At 40.8% G+C, this 19,747-nt stretch overlaps 1 protein-coding gene across 2 annotated transcripts; it reads left to right on the plus strand.

Moving 5' to 3' along the window:
* Positions 1-1,153: 1,153 nt before the first annotated feature.
* On the plus strand, positions 1,154-3,726 carry LOC123058397 (protein LSD1). Of its 2 annotated transcripts, none has more exons than XM_044481132.1 (6): positions 1,154-1,427; positions 1,620-1,797; positions 2,180-2,293; positions 2,497-2,610; positions 3,163-3,272; positions 3,428-3,726. In XM_044481132.1, exons 2-6 carry the CDS (start codon positions 1,731-1,733, stop codon positions 3,461-3,463), a joined length of 441 nt encoding a protein of 146 aa, XP_044337067.1. In that variant the 5' UTR covers positions 1,154-1,427; positions 1,620-1,730; the 3' UTR covers positions 3,464-3,726. The 2 variants fall into 2 exon arrangements, with proteins under 2 accessions (XP_044337067.1, XP_044337074.1); XM_044481139.1 differs by having other exon boundaries at positions 1,179-1,525.
* The last annotated feature ends 16,021 nt before the right edge of the window (positions 3,727-19,747 follow it).

Here is a 19,747-nt window from a genome sequence, read left to right on the forward strand (position 1 = left end):
ATAACACATAATGAATTGATTGGTATCATTCTCATGTGTTTGATACTACCTACTTAGAGATGCATCCTAAATTTGGGGGAGATGGTTGCATCATGTATGACTAGGATGTTGGGAAGCGCAAATTGGGGACTGCTTCGAGGCCATACAAACGAGGTAATATTTCAAAGATCTTAAGGTGCCTTGTGTGTACCATTGGATCAATGATAATAAGTCTATGCTTAATTTTGCGTCATAGAACTTTGCGAAAAAACTATCAATTGGGGTGGTCCTTTTCCTAGAGATATGGTGATAACCATGGAAAAATACTAAAGCACAAAATTGTCTCTGAATTCACAAAAAGAAAAGTCATTGTAAGTCGTGAACAACTTTTGGATATTTTGGCCGCCTATCATTAGCTCTCTTTCTTCTTCTCCCTTAAATGTGTCGACCTCAACTCCCACACCGCGTGAGGGAGAAAAGGATAGAAAGAGAGAGATATATAGAGGGAGAAAATGTGCCAACTGATGAGTCCCTTGCTTTTATGCATGCACCAACTAATCATAGGATTGGGCCATAAGTATCGGTGCTCGGTGATGCTTCTCCTCTTAGGCCAGTTTGGAAATGCGGAGTAACAAAAAAAATATAGAAATACGAAAGTAGTTCACATGAAAAATAGATGAATGAGAAACACATAAATTTTCACAGCGAGCCGGTTGTAACGCGGGAAATGAGGAAACACAAGAACTCTAAATAAAGTACCGAACATGTGATCTTCGAAGAGATAAACATGTTTATGGTAAATTTCTTGCTTATTTTAATCTAAAGCCACATGTAGCACAATACGTAAATAAATTTTTTTTGAACCGGGCATTACCCCTTTTCATTACTCTCATAACGGAAATAACATCAGTTCAACATGACCACCCAAGAAACTTAGAAAGGGGAAGCGGGCTCAAAGCATCGCTGGGAAACCCACGACAAACACCCGTCATCCGGCAGTTCATCATGGGGCGAAAACCCAGCGACACCAAAGCATCTACCAACCCAGCGACACCAATACGTAAATAATTGTTCACAGTGATTTCTAAAATCAAAAAATCACACGAAACAGGATAGCATAATGAGTTTAGATGGGGCCCACATGGCATAGGCGGATAAGAGAGAGAGCCCACGTTCTCGACCACAGCGGTATCGTGCTTTACCTTATCTGCCGCATTCCCTCCAACTCATGTTGTTATACTGAGCAAACCAAAACTTATTCGTCTCGAAATCTGCACCAGATCGAGCTCAGCAACGCGAGCCGAGCCGGAGGCGTTCGTCTGCCCGGGGTGGCGCCATGCGGATCCGTCTCTTCCTCTGAACCGGGCAAGCGCGAGCCGCCTTCCTCCTCGTGCTCGACGGCGGCGACGAGCGTCGGTGGCGGCACAGCACAGTCCAGCAACGAGCAGGTGATTCGGCGCCCCGCGACGAGTGCCCGAAGGCGACCCTCCGTCTGTCTAATTGCTTGCTTGACGCTTGATTTGCCTCGGGCGTACACGGCTCAACTGTACTCTGTCTTGCTATGATCTTGATGGTTCCTAGTACACCTTTTCCCTGTAAAATTGAGGTATTTTCACCAGAATCTCCTACGCTTTCTGCAGGGTTTCATGTAGGGGAGGGCAACCTGTTCCCAGCCCTCGATTTCCGCCGGAGCGTGCGAAGTCCAGTCGGCAGCAACGGCGACGCCGGTGCAGGCAGCCGCGGGCACGGCAATGCCGGTTCCTCTTGCCCCTTACCCAACTCCTCCTGTGCCCTTCACACCACCCGCTCCCAATGCAGGTATGGTCGCCGGCTGGGTACTGCAAGAACGGAGACGGCTTTGGCAATCCTTTGATGCTCCCCTTTTTTGTTTTTTGAGAAACTATTATTTTGATTGATGTTTCTTGGCTACCCAGAAAACCAAGATGTTAACGGCATAACGCTCTGGCTTCTTCATGATTTTTGGACTAAAAAGTCTATAGGAGCTGATTTTTCATCTGCTATTTTTGTCTCCGAATTTCTGATAGAACAGAATAAGCCCGAGATATCAATTAACCCATAGATGTTTCTCTGCTGATTTTGCTGTTGCAATGCTTTTCTGAAATGTAACTTTTGGTTATTGGTAGGTGAGCTTCAGCAGCTGAAATTTCGTAACTAAGGTCCCATGCTTGTGCAATTTCAGGAGCTCAAAGCCAACTTGTCTGCTCTGGGTGCCGGAATCTGCTCATGTATCCTGCCGGCGCAACGTCGGTCTGCTGCGCAGTTTGCAGTACGGTGACCGCTGTTCCGGCTCCCGGTATGCACATCAATCTCATTTTGCTCATCAAGGATTTGTAAGTAATGTGGCAGCTGAACATTGAGTTCCATATTTACAAGATTATTATTACTAGTATAGAAGACAGTAGTGTGCATTCTAATCGACTGTGAGAAGTTACATTAGCTGGAAACTATCCTCAAGTGCAGTTCTCTGAACATATTTTCCACCCTGATTCGGTGTAGGGACTGAAATGGCGCAGCTAGTTTGTGGAGGATGCCACACTCTTCTCATGTACATACGCGGCGCCACAAGTGTACAGTGTTCTTGCTGCCACACTGTCAACCTGGCAATGGAAGGTACATCGACCAAAGCTTCTCTCTCTCTCTCTCTCTCTCTCTCTCTCTCTCTCTCTTCCCGGGTTGCAAGTGGTATATGCTGCTGGTTTTGATTCCCTTTTCAAAACGATGTTGACATTGATTCGTGTATGTAAAATCCTCCTTCTGAGCAGAATGTGTTCTGAGGTTGGAAAAGCTCTAGCAATCAGTCGATAACCGTTAACATCGTAAAATTGGCTTATCCTGAAGTCGCACTCTTCAAAATTGGACAGTAGGATGTATGCATTTGTTGTGATGCATAAAACAAAAGGTTTGACAAGGATCTCCCGGATCTACCAAAAAGTTTGATCAATATCTCCTAGTTTTACTATAAGTCTGACAAACATGTCCTACAGTTACTACTGAACGATTCACAAACACAAAGATTGAAAGATACCACTAGCATTGGGTCCTGACTTCTGAAGATGCTCCACAGGTTCTAAGAACTCAGAAGGATGAGTGCATAGAGCTGATGTGTGCTCATCAAATCTCAAATACTCTGAATGACAAATTCTATCTTGTGCTTGGCCGCAGCGAATCAGGTTGCGCATGTAAACTGCGGGAGTTGTCGAATGCTGCTCATGTACCAGTATGGCGCGAGGTCCGTCAAATGTGCAGTCTGCAGTTTCGTCACATCAGTTGGGGTAAGTGTTCATTATCAGAGCTGTTAATCCTAGCACGCGACAAGAGCATTTGCTCTTTTTCTGGATTTTTCACATCTTTTAATTGTCATTGCTGTTGAGAGACCTGAATTTCACAACAACCATACCTGAAATGTGTTACTTCTTACCCTTTTCAGGCATCATCGGGTGCAGAGCAAAAGCCCAGCAACTGAAGTTCTTCAAGTTCATACTGAAGGCAGCTTCCCGCAATAAGAATGCTTTGAGTGCACATGTATAGAGTTCTTCCCAGAAGCAATCTCTTCCTCCCCTCTCCATTTCCCTCCTTCGTTGGACCTGGCGAGCTTGCGGAATAAACAAGAGTTTTTGGTAATACATAGTGCTCGAAATTCGTCGAATCATCTGTGTAACTGGATCAGACAGATATATGAACCCGCCATGTTTATGTTCAATTATATCCTCTTTTACTTGTGTTTTATTTCAGAAATTTTTTCTCCTTGTGGTTATCTGAAGAATTTCTGCCGATGCGCTTTTGTCGTGGCAATTCTTGAACCGAACAATATTATTACGGCCAACATGATCGTGAAAGTTCTCCCCAAAAAAAGAACAGTTCACTAACACATACAAATCCAAATGATGCATGATTAGGGTGCGCAAACACATCTTGAATGGTGACTCTGGCGCAGAGTTGATGTTGATTGCTAGGGCACAGGATTGGGTTAGTGTTGGGCACCATCTCTCTGACTCTTGTCCAACTCTGAATCTCCGATGGCATCTCCCAGCCAGCGAGCAAACAGCTTATGGTGATACGATGGCATGTCATGCATCTGATCTGAGCCTGAGAAGGACTGTCAGTTCCTGACCACTCTATCAATGGACCCAATTATTGCCAGGAAAGGTGCGCGGAAAAGTTTAGAGAACACAATGATGTAAAGGCATAGATGGTGCTCGGTCGCAGCAGCACTCAATGGTGCCTGCTGCTAGTAACAGTTCAGGGACATACTCGTACTACTGAATAGCAACATCACTATTCATGGGTTAGAATCATGTGGACCAAAGGAGCCCTAATGAGTCTAGGGGCATACTGCAGGATTGGTGGGTATCTTAGCTGTTGTTATCTCATGGACCGGGACTTTGTGTGCACCAGGTGCACTGCATCAGTTTATAGTAAAAACTGAAAGATTTTTTTAAGGGGTAAAAAACTAAAAGAAATACAATGGCGTAGATAATACTGGTATCTAATACTATGTCAGAAAAATACAAATCACAATTCACAACACCAGTGGAGATTTTTTAGGCGCTTGCTGTTTATCGCGCAGGTTGCCGGGTAGCGACCAATTGCATACCACCTGCGATCGCTACGTTTCATATTGGGCAAACCCAATTAGGCTTCTACGGGAGATTTGAACCTTCCTAGGATGGGTTTTATTGTTATTCTCTTGTTTCTTTTTTCTGGTTTTACATTTATGTTTTTTCATCTCGCGTGGATATTTTCAAAACTAATGAAAACAATTTGAAACCGTGAGCAGTTTTTGAATTCACAAAGATTTATTCAAATTCGTGATTTCTACAAAATCATGAATTCACAAACATTTTTGAATTCATGAACATTTTTTTCAAAATCATGAATTCATGAAACTTTTCAAAATCATAATCATGAACTCGTGGTCCTTCTATTTTAATTCACGAACATTTTTTGAAATTCGTTAAAAAATTAAAATCACATTTTTATAATTACTTAAACTTTTTTAAAGTCATTAACATTTTTTGAATATGGTTTTTTAAATGCACGATTTTTATAAATTAGGAACATTTTTTACTTTCGTGAATAATAACAGATTTTTTTAAAAAATTCATAATCATTTTTTAAAATCAGAACATTTTTTAAAAATCCTAGAAAAAATTTCAAATAATTATTTCTTTTTCAATCCATAAATATTTATAAAATTCATGAGAACGGTTTATTTTCAAAACCCGGAAATTTTTCGAAGTTAAAATAAAATCAAAATACACTAATAAAAAAGGGGTCTCCATGTGCCCACACATGGGCCGGCCGAAATCATTAGTGAGGGGCGTGCGCGCTTTGTGCTGGGGAGTGGACTAGTCGGAGCCCTACAAACTGGGCCGACCCTGTTTTACAACCGTTGACATTTAAAAAAATCCGAAAAAATCGAAAATAAATTGTGAATACAAAAAAGTTCATGAAATGGAAAAATGGTTCATATATTTTGAAAAAAGTTCACGGTGATCTGAAAAAAAAGGATCGCAATTTTTTAAAAAGTTCTCAGATTTTGAAAAATAGTTTACTAATTTGAAAAAAAGTTCATCAATTTTGAAAAAAAATCACAAACTTGAAAAAAGTTCATCGAATTCTCAAAATGTTCACGAATTGAAAAGTAGTTCGTCAATTTTACAAAAAACGCTAGATTGAAAAAAATTGCGCATTTATCATTTATCGAAAAGAGTAAGCATAAAAAATAAGAAAAGGGAAAAATAAAAAAACGAACAAAATCATTCCAAAAAAGTAAGTAAATCAACTAAAGGGAAGGTAACCAGTCACGTCCAAAGGAGGTGGCTGGGTGGTTATCGTGGCCCCGAAATTTAATTGACAAATTCTATAATGAATAGTACCTAATGCATGGGCTTTAAGTTTGGCTCATCACCGCCTTTCATAAAAAAAGCTACCAATTTTGTTTTTCGAGTTATGATGAATTTTTATGACATACCAAATTCATGTTATATCTATGTGCTAATTTGTTCTTAGTTCTTTAGTACTTTTTGAAAGTGTCAACCGAACTCGGGTGGACATGAAGCCCCCCCCCCTCCCAAACACCAAACGTTGGAGTTTGAACCCAGACCAAGGGCATCATATTCCGGCAATCTGTCGTTCTAAACTGATTATAATCTTGATGTGTCATTTAAAGTTCTAGTATGAACATCTTTTGTGAATATTGATGAAAAACGTATGTACTTCACACACAACTAACTAATGCATTATTACACCCTTTGTTCCCCAAAAAAGTGTACTTACTTTTTGTGTAAATTATCATACAATAGTCGACGATTATAAAATGGCAGTGCTTTTACATATGAATATAATCGTTACTATTTTATGCAACACAAAATATGTCTTATATCATTGGTCCAATTGTTGGTCATTGATACAAAGTGAATGGTGATGGTATAAAAAAGCGAAATAGAGACGTACCTTCTTTAAAATTGCATCGTCGAGGTGGCCAGTGGGTGGTGTTGAAAGCACATCCACTTCCTTGGTGGTTTTGGTAATTCATTTCAACATACATATTGTTGGACTAATGTTTTCCTTGAGTATATTCACGATAAGTTCAACCTAGGCACAACTTTGGAAAGTGAATGTGGACCCCTGAAGATACAAAGGACAAGTTTTGGCCAAACCTCAAGACTTCACTTTATGTTTAAGTGATCCAAGATTATATTTAGTCAATAGGTATGCCAATACTATCAAAAGGGGATGGGGTTGATGATAATGGATTCACTCCTCAAGTGCTTAGAGATCAATCTCCAAAACCCTCATTCAAATTCTCATATTCCACTATGTCACAAACCTTAAGTGGACTCACCAAAACAGATACACCCTGAGTCACGGAGCCATTCATGATAAACCGTTTCCTAAACCCTAGAACTCTAGTTCCACCAAAGAACACTTGCCAACCTTTGATACGTCCATTTTGCATCATGTTTTCCTACTGTTGTTTATGATGTTTTTATGCATAATAATGCTTTTTGGAGTAATTCTAATGCCTTTTCTCTCATAAATTGCAAGGTACACACAAAGAGGGAGAATTCCGGCAGCTGGAAATCTGGACATGGAAAAGGTACACCAGGCTACCTATTCTGCACAACTCCAAACAAGCTAAAACTTTACGGGGAATTTTTATGAAATATATGAAGAATATTGGAGCAAATAAGTACCAGAGAGGGGCCACCAAGTGGGCATAACCCACCTGGGCGCGCCAGGGAGCCCAGGCGCGCCCTCGTGGGTTGTGCTCACCCAGGCCCACCTTCGGTGCCCATCTTCTGGTATATAAGTCATTTTGACCTATAAAAAATTAGGAGAGGACTTTCGGGATGGAGTGTCGCCGTCTCGAGGCGGAACTTGGGCATGAGCACTTTTTCCCTCCGGCGGAGCGATTCCGCCAAGGGAACTTCCCTCCCGGAGGGGGAAATCATTGTCATCATCATCACCAACAACTCTCCCATCTTGGGGAGGGCAATCTCCATCAACATCTTCAACAGCACCATCTTGGGGAGGGCAATCTCCAGCAACATCGTCACTTGGAGGTCGTAGTTTCGATCCTTTTGCCCGAGGGGCTGTTTTGAGAGTGCCTCCCGAAGGGCTATCCAAGTGACGGTCCAAGTTCTGTGAATCCTCCCGAAGGGCTGTCTGAGTGACCGTCCGAGTTTTGAGGGTCCTCCCGAAGGGCTGTCCGCGACACCGTCCATGGGACTGTCCGACCGCCTCCCGGAGGGATGTCTGTGGGGCGGATGAGGGTATACATCCTCGCGGTTGGGAGGTTGTAAATCCTAGCTGCGGGGATCTGCATCGCCGTTCGTCATCGACTCTACTTTCGCTGCGCTACGAGTCGGTAACGAAAAAGATCAAACCATGTATGCAGTCTCCATAGTGGTCCTGGGCTGGTGCGTAGGTCGGAAAATTTGTGTTTTCTGTTGCGTCCCTTCGGGAGGCACTCTCAAAACAGCCCCTCGGGCAAAAGGATCAAAACTATGACCTCTCTACGTGGTTGCACACATACGGTGTCATCTATCCGGCAGGGCTTCGCCGTCCAAAACTAGTTCCTGCCGGAACCCATATAGCCTTACGGCTCTACGAAACTCTTTTCGTGGGAGGGAGAGAAGAAGCCAGATAATGCATGGCATGTGTATGAGAGCAAGGGATGATCCTTTAGGCAGCCCCGTCCACCCCTATTTATAGGCCAAGCCCAAGGGTGGCTTCTCCAAGAAGCCAAGGGGGGAAATACCAAAAAGGCCCTCAAGGTGGCTTCTCCAAGAAGCCAAGCAAAAAGCACTTTCACTATTCATGATGACATTTTTCAGCGTCCATTCGAACTGAAAATATTTATGTGGGCTCAGAACATTTCCAGTACCCACTAAAATAATTTTCAACGCGTTCTGAAACAATTTTGGTTTAGTGATTTTCATCTGCGAAAAGCAAACAAGAATGTGTTTTCACTATTCATGAAGATAATTTTTCACATCCATTAAATCCAAAAATATTTTTGTGGGTCTTAGAATAATTCCAGTACCCACTAAAATGATTTTGGATTCGTTCTGAAACAATTTCAGATTACTAAATTTCATCTGCGAAAAACAACCAAAGCGGTACCGGCAGCTCCGAAACATTTTCGGTTTTTATTTCTGTAAATTCCAAAAAGTTTCCAGAATGATTCTGGCACCCTCCAAGAATTAGCAGGTATGTGCGGAAATTATTTTGACTTAATGGCATACCCCTAAACAACTTTTCCGGTTTTACCAGAACTCATCCGATGACCTCTCTTTTCAGAACTTTTCTGATGTCTCCGAAAAACTTTTTCCGAAAACTTTCTCTCAGACTCCCTGTCTAGTATTCAGCAGATAGATGACCCTTAAGCATCTAACCCTATAGGTTCGGTGAAGTATAGACATGACCTAGAACCTCTTCCGATCAATGATCAGCATCGGAGCCGTGGACACCCATATTGACCCCTATACCCACACGAATGAATATTCGAGTGAACCTCCAGTTGCCGTGAGCTATTCCTGTTGCTTCGCGATATGTCACAAACACCCGAGGTGAGATTTATTGCATTCCTATGGATCAACAATTTGTCCACTATGCTAGTTACCTCGTTACTGGTTTTGTTCTCTTTTCTCGTTTCCGTGTTTCGGCATCCTTGTGGTCAAATCACACTGTGTCTGGCCAGACGATGATGGATACCGTAACACCGAGAGGGCCCGAGAATATCTCTCCATCATCGGAGGAGCAAATCCCAATCTTGAGCTATCAAGTTACTTGACACACTTTTCCATGAACCCATAAGCCGCCGTAATAGCCACTCATTTATGGATGACATTTAACAAACCCCAAAGTTCATGAAGCAAGCATGAAGAAACTCGATACTCTCATGGTCTAAGGAATCATGCAAATGTTAACCATCTCTGTGTTATGTACCATTAACTTGCGACGAATGAATCTCTTAGCATAACATCAATCCGGGTCGATTCAACACAAATGTTCTCTTAACATTGTGCCCTCAAAGTTGCTGGCATTGACATGCCCATGATCAGGAAAATAGAACCATCATGCAACACTTGAGCTAGTCTTAGAGGCCAGACTAAGAATACTTCTTACCGTTTATTATTCCACACGTGCATATGAGTCTTCCTTCGAGCCTCGTGTTATTGCAGACTCGAGAACCATAGCAGTTATAGCATGGAAACATAAACATAATTATGAACCAGGAGATAATCAATAACATTTATTATTGCCTCTAGGGCATATCTCCTACAGACTCCCACTTGCACTAGAGTTAATAATCTAGTTAATGCTAATGCACTTTACACCTATGGCATACTCGTGTAAAAAATGCTTTGCATGTGGTATAGCCTGATGTCCATCGGATCTGACAATTTCATCTCAGTGTGTATCTCTGCATATCCTCACGTTTTCACGCTTTCACAAAATTCATATTTTGTGCGGACTTGGCTTTGTATATATGTGATTCATTGGTCGAAACCTGATTCCTCTGACTGAGCTATCGAGCAACTATCTGCAATAGTGTCCCATTGACCAAAGCCTTCTAGGAACCATACTAAGTTCATGAATGAACTATATGATTCAACGTCTTTGTCTTTGTCGCTTCTAAAGCGGCAACACACTTCGCCTCTGTTATAGAATTCGCCACAGTAACTTGTTTGGAACAATTTCCAACTAACTGCACCACCATATTGTGTGTTACACAAAACCCTCAATTTAAATCGAAAATCGCATGGAGAAATGATGAAGATTGTATCGATGTAACCTTTTACAATGAACTCTTCATGATCTCTCCACTTGCGAGAAAACATGTCACCGGTGCTACTTTAGTACTCAATGATCATTTTTCACTATTGTCCCATGATCAGTACTTTTGATCACTTTGGTATCTATACTCGCAACAGCTTGGGAGTATTGGACATATCTGGTTGTTTTTACATACCATGGAATACATGATTAATCCAAAACACGAAGGTGTGTGGAATCTCCATCATGTATTTTACTCATCAGTGTTTTGGGACATCGAGTCTTGTAAAAACTCTTTCCATGTGACTTAGTCAAGAATCACTCCTTGGCGTTTTAAATGCTAAATAGGTTTTAGCACTTTGTCAATATGTATTCATTGCTTAGCCATATTAGGTAAATCTACCTCCATAGATCATCATGCCTAATATTGACGCTATTTAGCCTAAGCACTTCATCAAAAACAATTTCAAATGAAGTCCTAATTCGTGTCAAGAAATTTATTTCCAATTAACAATGTGTCAAGCACACAAGGTTTTTAGAAATATTATTACGCTCCTACTTACTTTCTTGAATTACAATCATCTTCGTTACCCATTGATGAAGTCGGAACCCTTTGACCATTTCATCAAAGCACGAAGATTCAAACTCCATTTTGCTCTATTCTGTCCATCGCTGGAACTCTGAAGTTTGCACCCTTACTAGCATCCTCTGGATAGACAAAATGCCTTGGACTGTAACACATGCAAGTCCTTGGTTTCATTTTCATCAGATGGAAATCCTATTGTCATCCATGTTTCATATCTCATGATTGAAATATGTATTAATTGCTAGTTCAACCCGAACCGGCTTTAAGCATCGCTACGATGAAAACAACCTCATCGTAGTCAACTCTTGAACTCGTTATTTCAACAAGTCGAGCTTTATGGATAAAACATTTTTATCAGTATTAGTTTTAAGTTCCATAAATATTCGTTAGACTCTAAGTCTTACGAAAGGTGTATCAAGGTTTTAATCTTGAATCACTTATATGGAAACTAACTCGAGTTGTATTGGCATTTAGCCAATTTCGGAGTGAGGGCCCATCAACGCTTCCTTGTGTACCGTAGGTATAATGTTGTCTAACAACAATATCTCGTTTGCGCACCTGAGAGGTTTGCACGAGCCTTGCCTACGTGGTTCAGCTGCAAGTTCGACCGAAGTTCATACATTTTATTGTAGAGACTTCCGTATCAGTCGCAGTAGGAAACTCTAGAATTACTTCCAAGGTCTCTTTCCTTTGATCTAATGACGAAGATACTGTTTACCTCGTCGAGTTGCACTATTCTCCCACTCACCTTTTTGAAAGAACCATTTTCTTTAAAAGCACACCGTTTCGCAGTAAAACTATTTGCCTCGGTATAGTGAGGGAGGAATACACAACATTTTGGTATAACCTACAAAGTAGCACTTGTCTGATTTGGAATAGGTTTGTAACCTTTTACACAAGCCCCATATTCCAAATGTTAAGAAAAGATATAACATGGTTGGGCGTACCATACCATGGCTTCATTTCAACGGACCCGATGTAGCTCTTTTCAGTGTAAAAGCCGCAGTCTCTAAAGCATCACTTTAAAAGGGATAATGGCAAATTTATTTATGTCATCTTTGACCTTACCATGTCATAAATGGTTAGATTACATCTCCACGTACTTTCCACTTGCAGTGGTGTTCCAGGAGGTGCAAGTTATGAAACCCTTTCATAACTCATTAGACATTCGCTAAACATGTAATTCAAATATTCCTTTGTGCAATCAAATTGCAGAAACATAATTTTCTTGTTACAATAACTTCTACTTCATTTTTGGAAACCTTTCGAATGATTTCAAAAGATCCATACTTATGTCTCATCAAGTAAACATCCATATATCTACTTGAGTCATTTCTGGAGATAAATAAATCCACCACTAACAACACTTATCGGACTACACACATCAAATGTATGATCACTAATAAGTTTGTTGTTCGTTCCTTATGGCCTGTGAACGGTATTTTAGTCACTTCACTTTTCGGAGGAAAGCTGCAAGTGTCAGATGATTCAAAATCAAAAATACTTCAAAATCCATCATAATGGAATTTTCCATGCGGGTTTCTCCAATGTGACCAAATGTAGGGCCACACTTGTGTGGTATTCTTTTAGTCTTGCGACATTTAGCGTCAGTGTTATGGATGTATCATATTACCATCAATATTCATAACATACATCCCATCTTGGATGGAAGCATGGCCCTTCATGTTATTCATAATACTTAACAACAATTGTTGTTTTTCTGAACAACTCTTTTGCAACAAACATTGTGCAATGGGCTAGAGTGTATGAAACTCTAAAATGAATTATGAAAGTAAACCCGGAGGTATTGTATTATTATCAATATTCATAACATACATCTCATTCATAATGAAAGTATGGCCCTTGTGTTATTCATAACATCGAACATAAAAAGTTCTCTTATGAACAACCTTCTTGCAAGATACCTTATGCAATGGGCTAGAGTTTGTAAAACTCTAAATGAATTATGAAAATAAATACAGATGGCAATACACCGATGGAAGGTATAGTAACATTTACTATGTTCCCTGTGTATACCTTAACCTCATTTCTGGCTAGTCTTTTTAGGCCATAGTAGCTCTTAAATTGATTCGCAATAGAATGCAATCGAGTGGGTATCTTTGTGATTAACTCACAATACCCAAGAATTAGTGATTAACATGTTTAACCATAATTCCCAAGAACTATCTCTTTGACCAGCCTACTATACATCAAAAACTTGTATGACATTCATACATGAGCTGGATATTCCAGTCATCTTTCTTTCTGCCTTTATACTTCTAACTTTTTAACTTTTAGTATTTCTCCTACTCGCAAAAGAAGCACCCAACTTAAGAGTGGCGTTAGCCCCAGACTTCCTAGGCGTGTAAGTCATACTAACACCCTTTGGACACTTCCTTTCTCTTTAAGTTGTTGTTTTATTCACCTTTCATTATATGACAAGCGTTCTTCTGGATCCCTTTCCCAACAGTCAAATGCATAGTAAACACTTTTACTAATACTTGCAAACAAACATTGCTTTGTTTGTATCTGAAAATAATTTTCAGTTCCATGAATATCATATAACTATCCCAACTTTCGAAGTTTGGGTTTCATGGAAGCAAACATATTCCACTTGATCGTAACAGAATTCTAGATTTTGGATCGAAGGACGAGAGTCACATGATCCATAGCATTAGCGGGAGGATACGGAAAGCATGCGATAGGAGAAAGTCCTTCTCGGCACTTTTGAGGACAATCCTCATATTGTGTTACCAATCATAAATTTTTAACCAGATATTTAACAGCTATTCAATTTTAACAGGGAAGGTGGAAACACGAGCCATTATTCTACAACTATTTTGCAAGAAACACTTAGACAGTGTTCATAATTAATTGCACTTAGAATTAAACATGTTAATTCAACTGTGCCCTCCCACTCAAATCAATATCTCTCATAATTAATTTTGAGTGATACAAGATCCAGACTTCAATTCATCGCCATAGAATCATCATCTCATAACGGGAATTTTAATCGGTAGGCCAACTTGCCGATCACATCTCTATGTGACTCTTGCTCATCTTTCGATGCGTGTGTTCCGAGCTCAGGACGGTCCTGCCATGAACGTCAAGACAACTAAGTGATCTTGCTGCGAGGTCTGACCTCACCCGCCTCACACTTCTCTAATCGTTCGTACCCATGCATCCATGGCACACCCTGAAAAGATAGGTGCCCTGATGGTGCTACACTTGGGAGAACACTAACTACTTGATATTTTAGTGAGAGATCACCCTAATAAAAAGCGACTACCGCGCAATCAAAAAGGGTGCATCAAAGGGATAAACATCTTAGACAATTCATAATAGCATGATATGGTATAGCCCTTTATGACGGAGAAGTCTTTCATTCCTTCGTCTTTGGCATTCGCGTCGGTGTTCACCTTCACGAAGATTGCCACCACCCTGTTGATGCACCAGATAATATTGCTATCTCTATAGCTAATAAAATAAGTGCATTACTTATGGTTGACACGCAGGTCATTAAAGTGACAATCATATGGCTCCAGCTATCATGCCGAATCATGACACGCAAGTCATGTTAATTACATCATATAGTCATCTCATACATAATCAAATTGAATATGAGCATTGCTATACCACATCACATGCACATCTTGCAAAACCAAGTTAGACGCCTCTAATCGGTTTATGCAAAAATTTATTTTATGTGGCTTCTAAGGTTTTGACTTAAACCGAACCTACCAACATTTTATCATCAAGTATGATTATTCAAGTTGCTAGATTAACATCTCGGGGTGTATGAAACACGAGATAATTAAATATCGAGCCCCATACTAAACTTCGTCATACGCATGACCCCCGTGCAGATCATATCTGCAATGCCCTTTCATCTGTGAATTTCATCTTTCTTTTGACTACGGCAGAACCCAAAGAACTGATAGCACTTCCATGACCAATCAGGATCACGGATTGCCAGAACTTTGTCAAATTCCACCATGTTGTCTCGAGATTGAGCAAACGCAAATTCTAGGGAAGCAACAAGAACGTCGGATAACAGATTTCATCTGTCACCCGCATAAGTAATTTTCAGCAATAGATCTCATCTACTACCTAATTATATTATGCAATACCCATACATCTCCATGTATTCTAGATCGAAACCTGCATCTACGCATAGCACGGCTCATGATCTTCTAGTTGATTACTATATGGTTTATTTGGTTGAAGACTATATGTTCAGATCCATTATGCTATTTAATACCCCTCTAATCTTGAGCATGTTTATCACTTGTGAGTAGTTACTTTTGTTCTTGAGATCATGGGAGAAATCATGTTGCAAGTAATTGAAGGAAATATGCCCTAGAGGCAATAATAAAGTTGTTATTAATATTTCCTTATATCATGATAAATGTTTATTATTCATGTTAGTATTGTATTAACCAGAAACTTAGTACATGTGTGAATACATAGACAAACAAAGTGTCACTAGTATGCCTCTACTTGACTAGCTCGTTGGATCAAAGATGGTTAAGTTTCCTAGCCATAGACATGAGTTGTCATTTGATTAATGGGATCACATCATTAGGGAATGATGTGATTGACTTGACCCATCCGTTAGCTAAGCACGATGATCGTTTAGTTTGTTGCTATTGCTTTCTTCATGACTTATACATGTTCCTATGACTATGAGATTATGCAACTCCCGAATACCGGAGGAACACTTTGTGTGCTACCAAACATCACAACGTAACTGGGTGATTATAAAGGTGCTCTACAGGTGTCTCTGATGGTACTTGTTGAGTTGGCATAGATCAAGATTAGGATTTGTCACTCCGATTGTCGGAGAGGTATCTTTGGGCCCTCTCGGTAATGCACATCACTATAAGCCTTGCAAGCAATGTAACTAATGAGTTAGTTGCGGGATGATGCATTACAGAACGAGTAAAGAGACTTGCCGGTAACGAGATTGAACTAGGTATTGAGATACCGATGATCGAATCTCGGGCAAGTAACATACCGATGACAAAGGGAACAACGTATGTTGTTATGCGGTTTGACCGATAAAGATCTTCGTAGAATATGTAGGAACCAATATGAGCATCCAGGTTCCGCTATTGGTTATTGACCAGAGATGAGTCTCGGTCATGTCTACATAGTTCTCGAACCCGTAGGGTCCGCACGCTTAACATTCGGTGACGATCGGTATTATGAGTTTATGTGTTTTGATGTACCGAAGGTAGTTCAGAGTCCCGTATGAGATCGGGGACATGACAAGGAGTCTCGAAATGGTCGAGACGTAAATATCGATATATTGGATGACTATATTCGAACATCGGAAAGGTTCCGAGTGATTCGGGTATTTTTCAGAGTACCGGAGAGTTACGGGAATTCGTCGGGGAGTATATGGGCCTTATTGGGCTTTAGGGGAAAGAGAGAGAGAGGAGGCTGCACGCCCCCCAGGCCTAGTCTGAATTTGACTAGGGGAAGGGGTGGTGCCCCATCCTTCCTTCTCTTCTCTTTTCCCTTTCCTTCTCTCCTACTCCTACTACATGGAAGGGGGGAATCCTACTCCTGGTGGGAGTAGGACTCCCCAGGGCGCGCCATAGGAGGGCCGGCCCTACCCCCTCCTCCACTCCTTTATATACGTGGCCAGGGGGCACCCCATAGACATACAAGTTGATCATTGATCCCTTAGCCGTGTGCGGTGCCCCCTTCACCATAATCCACCTCGATCATATCGTAGCGGTGCTTAGGAGAAGCCCTGCGTTGGTAGCAACATAATCACCGTCATCACGCCGTCGTGCTGACGAAACTCTCCCGTGAAGCTCTGCTGGATCGGAGTTCGTGGGACGTCATTGAGCTGAACGTGTGCTGAACTCGGAGGTGTCGTGCGTTCGGTACTTGGATCGGTCGGATCTTGAAGACGTTCGACTACATCAACCGCGTTCTCATAACGCTTCCGCTTACGGTCTATGAGGGTACATGGACGATACTCTTCCCTCTCGTTGCTATGCATCACCATGATCTTGCATGTGCGTAGGATTTTTTTAAAATTACTACGTTCCCCAACAGTGGCATCCGAGCCAGGTTTATGCGTAGATGTTATATGCACGAGTAGAACACAAAGGAGTTGTGGGCGTGGGTATATACATATTGCTTGTCGTCACTAGTTGATTCTTGATTCGATGGCATTGTTGGATGAAGTGGCCCGGACCGACATTATGCGTACGCTTATGCGAGACTGGTTCTACCGATGTGCTTCGCACACAGGTGGCTAGTGGGTGTCTGTTTCTCCAGCTTTAGTTGAATCAGATTCAATGAACATGATTATTTCTGAAGATCAAAAAGCAATCACTATACCTCGTTGTGGTTTTTGATGCGTAGGTAAGAATGGTTCTTGCTCAGCCCGTAGCAGCCACCTAAAACTTGCAACAACAAAGTAGAGGACGTCTAACTTGTTTTTGCAGGGCATGTTGTGATGTGATATGGTCATGACGTGATGAAATATAAATTGTTGTATGAGATGATCATGTTTTGTTAAAGTTATCGGCAACTAGCAGGAGCCTTATGGTTGTCTTTTTATTGCATAAGATGCAAGCACCATATAATTGCTTTACTTTATCTCTATGCGATAGCAATAGTTGCAAAAGCAATAGTTGGTGAGACGACCATGTGATGACATGTTGATAGAGATCAAGATGATGGAGATCATGGTGTCATGCCGGTGACGATAGAGATCATGACGGCATTTTGGAGATGGAGATCAAAGGCACAAGATGATGATGGCCATATCATGTCACATATTTTGATTGCATGTGATGTTTATCCTTTATGTATCTTATTTTGCTTAGTTCGACGGTAGCATTATAAGATGATCTCTCACTAAATTTCAAGGTACAAGTGTTCTCCCTGAGTATGCACCATTGCCAAAGTTCGTCGTGCCGAGACACCACGTGATGATCGGGTGTGATAAGCTCTATGTTCATATACAACGGGTGCAAGACAGTTTTGCACACGCAGAAATACTCGGGTTAAACTTGACGAGCCTAGCATATGCAGATATGGTCTCGGAACACTGAGACTGAAAGGTCGAGCATGAATCATATAGTAGATATGATCAACATAGTGATGTTCACCATTGAAAACTACTCCATCTCACGTGATGATCGGACATGGTTTAGTTGATATGGATCACGTGATCACTTAGATGATTAGATGGATGTCTATCTAAGTGGGAGTTCTTAAGTAATATGATTAATTGAACTTAAATTTATCATGAACTTAGTCCTGATAGTATTTGCATATCTATGTTATAGATCAATAGCTCGCGCATAGCTTCCCCATTTATTTTTGATATGTTACTAGAGAAAAACTAAGTTGAAAGATGTTAGTAGCAATGATGCGGATTGGATCCATTATCTGAGGATTATCCTCATTGCTGCATAGAAGAATTATGTCCTTGATGCACCACTAGGTGACAGACCTATTGTAGGAGCATATGCACATGTTATGAACGTTTGACAAAGCTCGGTATGATGACTACTTGATAGTTTAGTGCACCATGCTTTATGGCTTAGAACCGGGACTTCAAAAATGTTTTTAATGCCACAGAGCATATAAGATGTTCCAAGAGCTTAAATTGGTATTTCAGACTCATGCCCGAGTCGAGAGGTTTGAGACCTCTGACAAGTACTTTGCCTACAAGGTGGAGGAGAATAGCTCAGCTAGTGAGCATGTGCTTAGAATGTCTGAGTACTACAATCACTTGAATCAAGTGGGAGTTAATCTTCCAAATAAGATAGTGATTGCCAGAGTTCTCTAGTCACTATCACCAAGTTACTAGAACTTCGTGATGAACTATAATATGCAAGGGATAACGGAAACGATTCTCAAGCTCTTCGTGATGCTAAAATCGACGAAGGTAGAAATCAAGAAAAACATCAAGTGTTGATGGTTGACAAGACCACTAGTTTCAAGTAAAAGGGCAAGGGAAAGAAAGGGAACTTCAAGAAGAATGACAAGCAAGTTGCCACTCCCATGAAGAAGTCTAAAGCTAGACCCAAGCCTGAAACTGAGTGCTTCTACTACAAAGGAAATGGTCACTGGAAGTGGAACTGCCCTAGATACTTGGCGGATAAGAAGGATGGCAAAGTGAACAAAGGTATATTTGATATACATGTTACTGATGTGTACTTTACTAGTGTTCATAGCAACCCCTCGGTATTTTGATACTAGTTCAGTCACTAAAGAGAAGTAACTCAAAACGGGAGTTGCGGCATGAACATAGACTAGTTAAGGGTGAAGTGACGATGTGTGTTGGAAGTGGTTCCAAGATTGATACGATCATCATCGCACACTCCCTATACTTTCGAGATTAGTGTTAAACCTAAATAAATGTTATTTGGTGTTTGCGTTGAGCATGAATATGATTTGATCATGTTTATTGCAATACGGTTATTCATTTAAGTCAAAGAATAATTGTTATTCTATTTACATGAATAAAACCTTCTATGGTCATACACTCAATATAAATGGTTTATTGAATCTCGATCATAGTGACACACATATTCATAATATTGAAGCCAAAAGATGCAAAGTTAATAATGATAGTGCAACTTATTTGTGGCACTGCCGTTTAGGTCATATTGGTGTAGAGCGCATGAAGAAAATCCATGCTGATGGGCTTTTGGAATCGCTTGATTATGAATCAGTTGATGCTTGCGAACATGCCTCATAGGCAATATGACTAAGACTCCGTTCTCCGGAACAATGGAGCGAGCAACTGACTTATTGGAAATAATACATACTAATGTGTGCAGTATGATGAGTGTTGAGACTCGCGGCGGGTATCGTTATTTTCTGACCTTCACAAAT

The sequence above is a fragment of the Triticum aestivum genome, chromosome 1A (assembly GCF_018294505.1).
Source record: "Triticum aestivum cultivar Chinese Spring chromosome 1A, IWGSC CS RefSeq v2.1, whole genome shotgun sequence".
In the NCBI taxonomy this organism is placed as follows: Eukaryota; Viridiplantae; Streptophyta; class Magnoliopsida; order Poales; family Poaceae; genus Triticum; species Triticum aestivum.

Excerpts from the sequence above, each read along its gene's own strand:
- LOC123058397 (XM_044481132.1), top strand. The coding sequence starts at position 1,731 with ATGCCGGTTCCTCTTGCCCCTTACCCAACTCCTCCTGTGCCCTTCACA. Across the intron at positions 2,294-2,496 it reads GACCGCTGTTCCGGCTCCCG|GGACTGAAATGGCGCAGCTA; the intron begins GTATGCACATCA and ends GATTCGGTGTAG. Across the intron at positions 2,611-3,162 it reads TGTCAACCTGGCAATGGAAG|CGAATCAGGTTGCGCATGTA; the intron begins GTACATCGACCA and ends GCTTGGCCGCAG.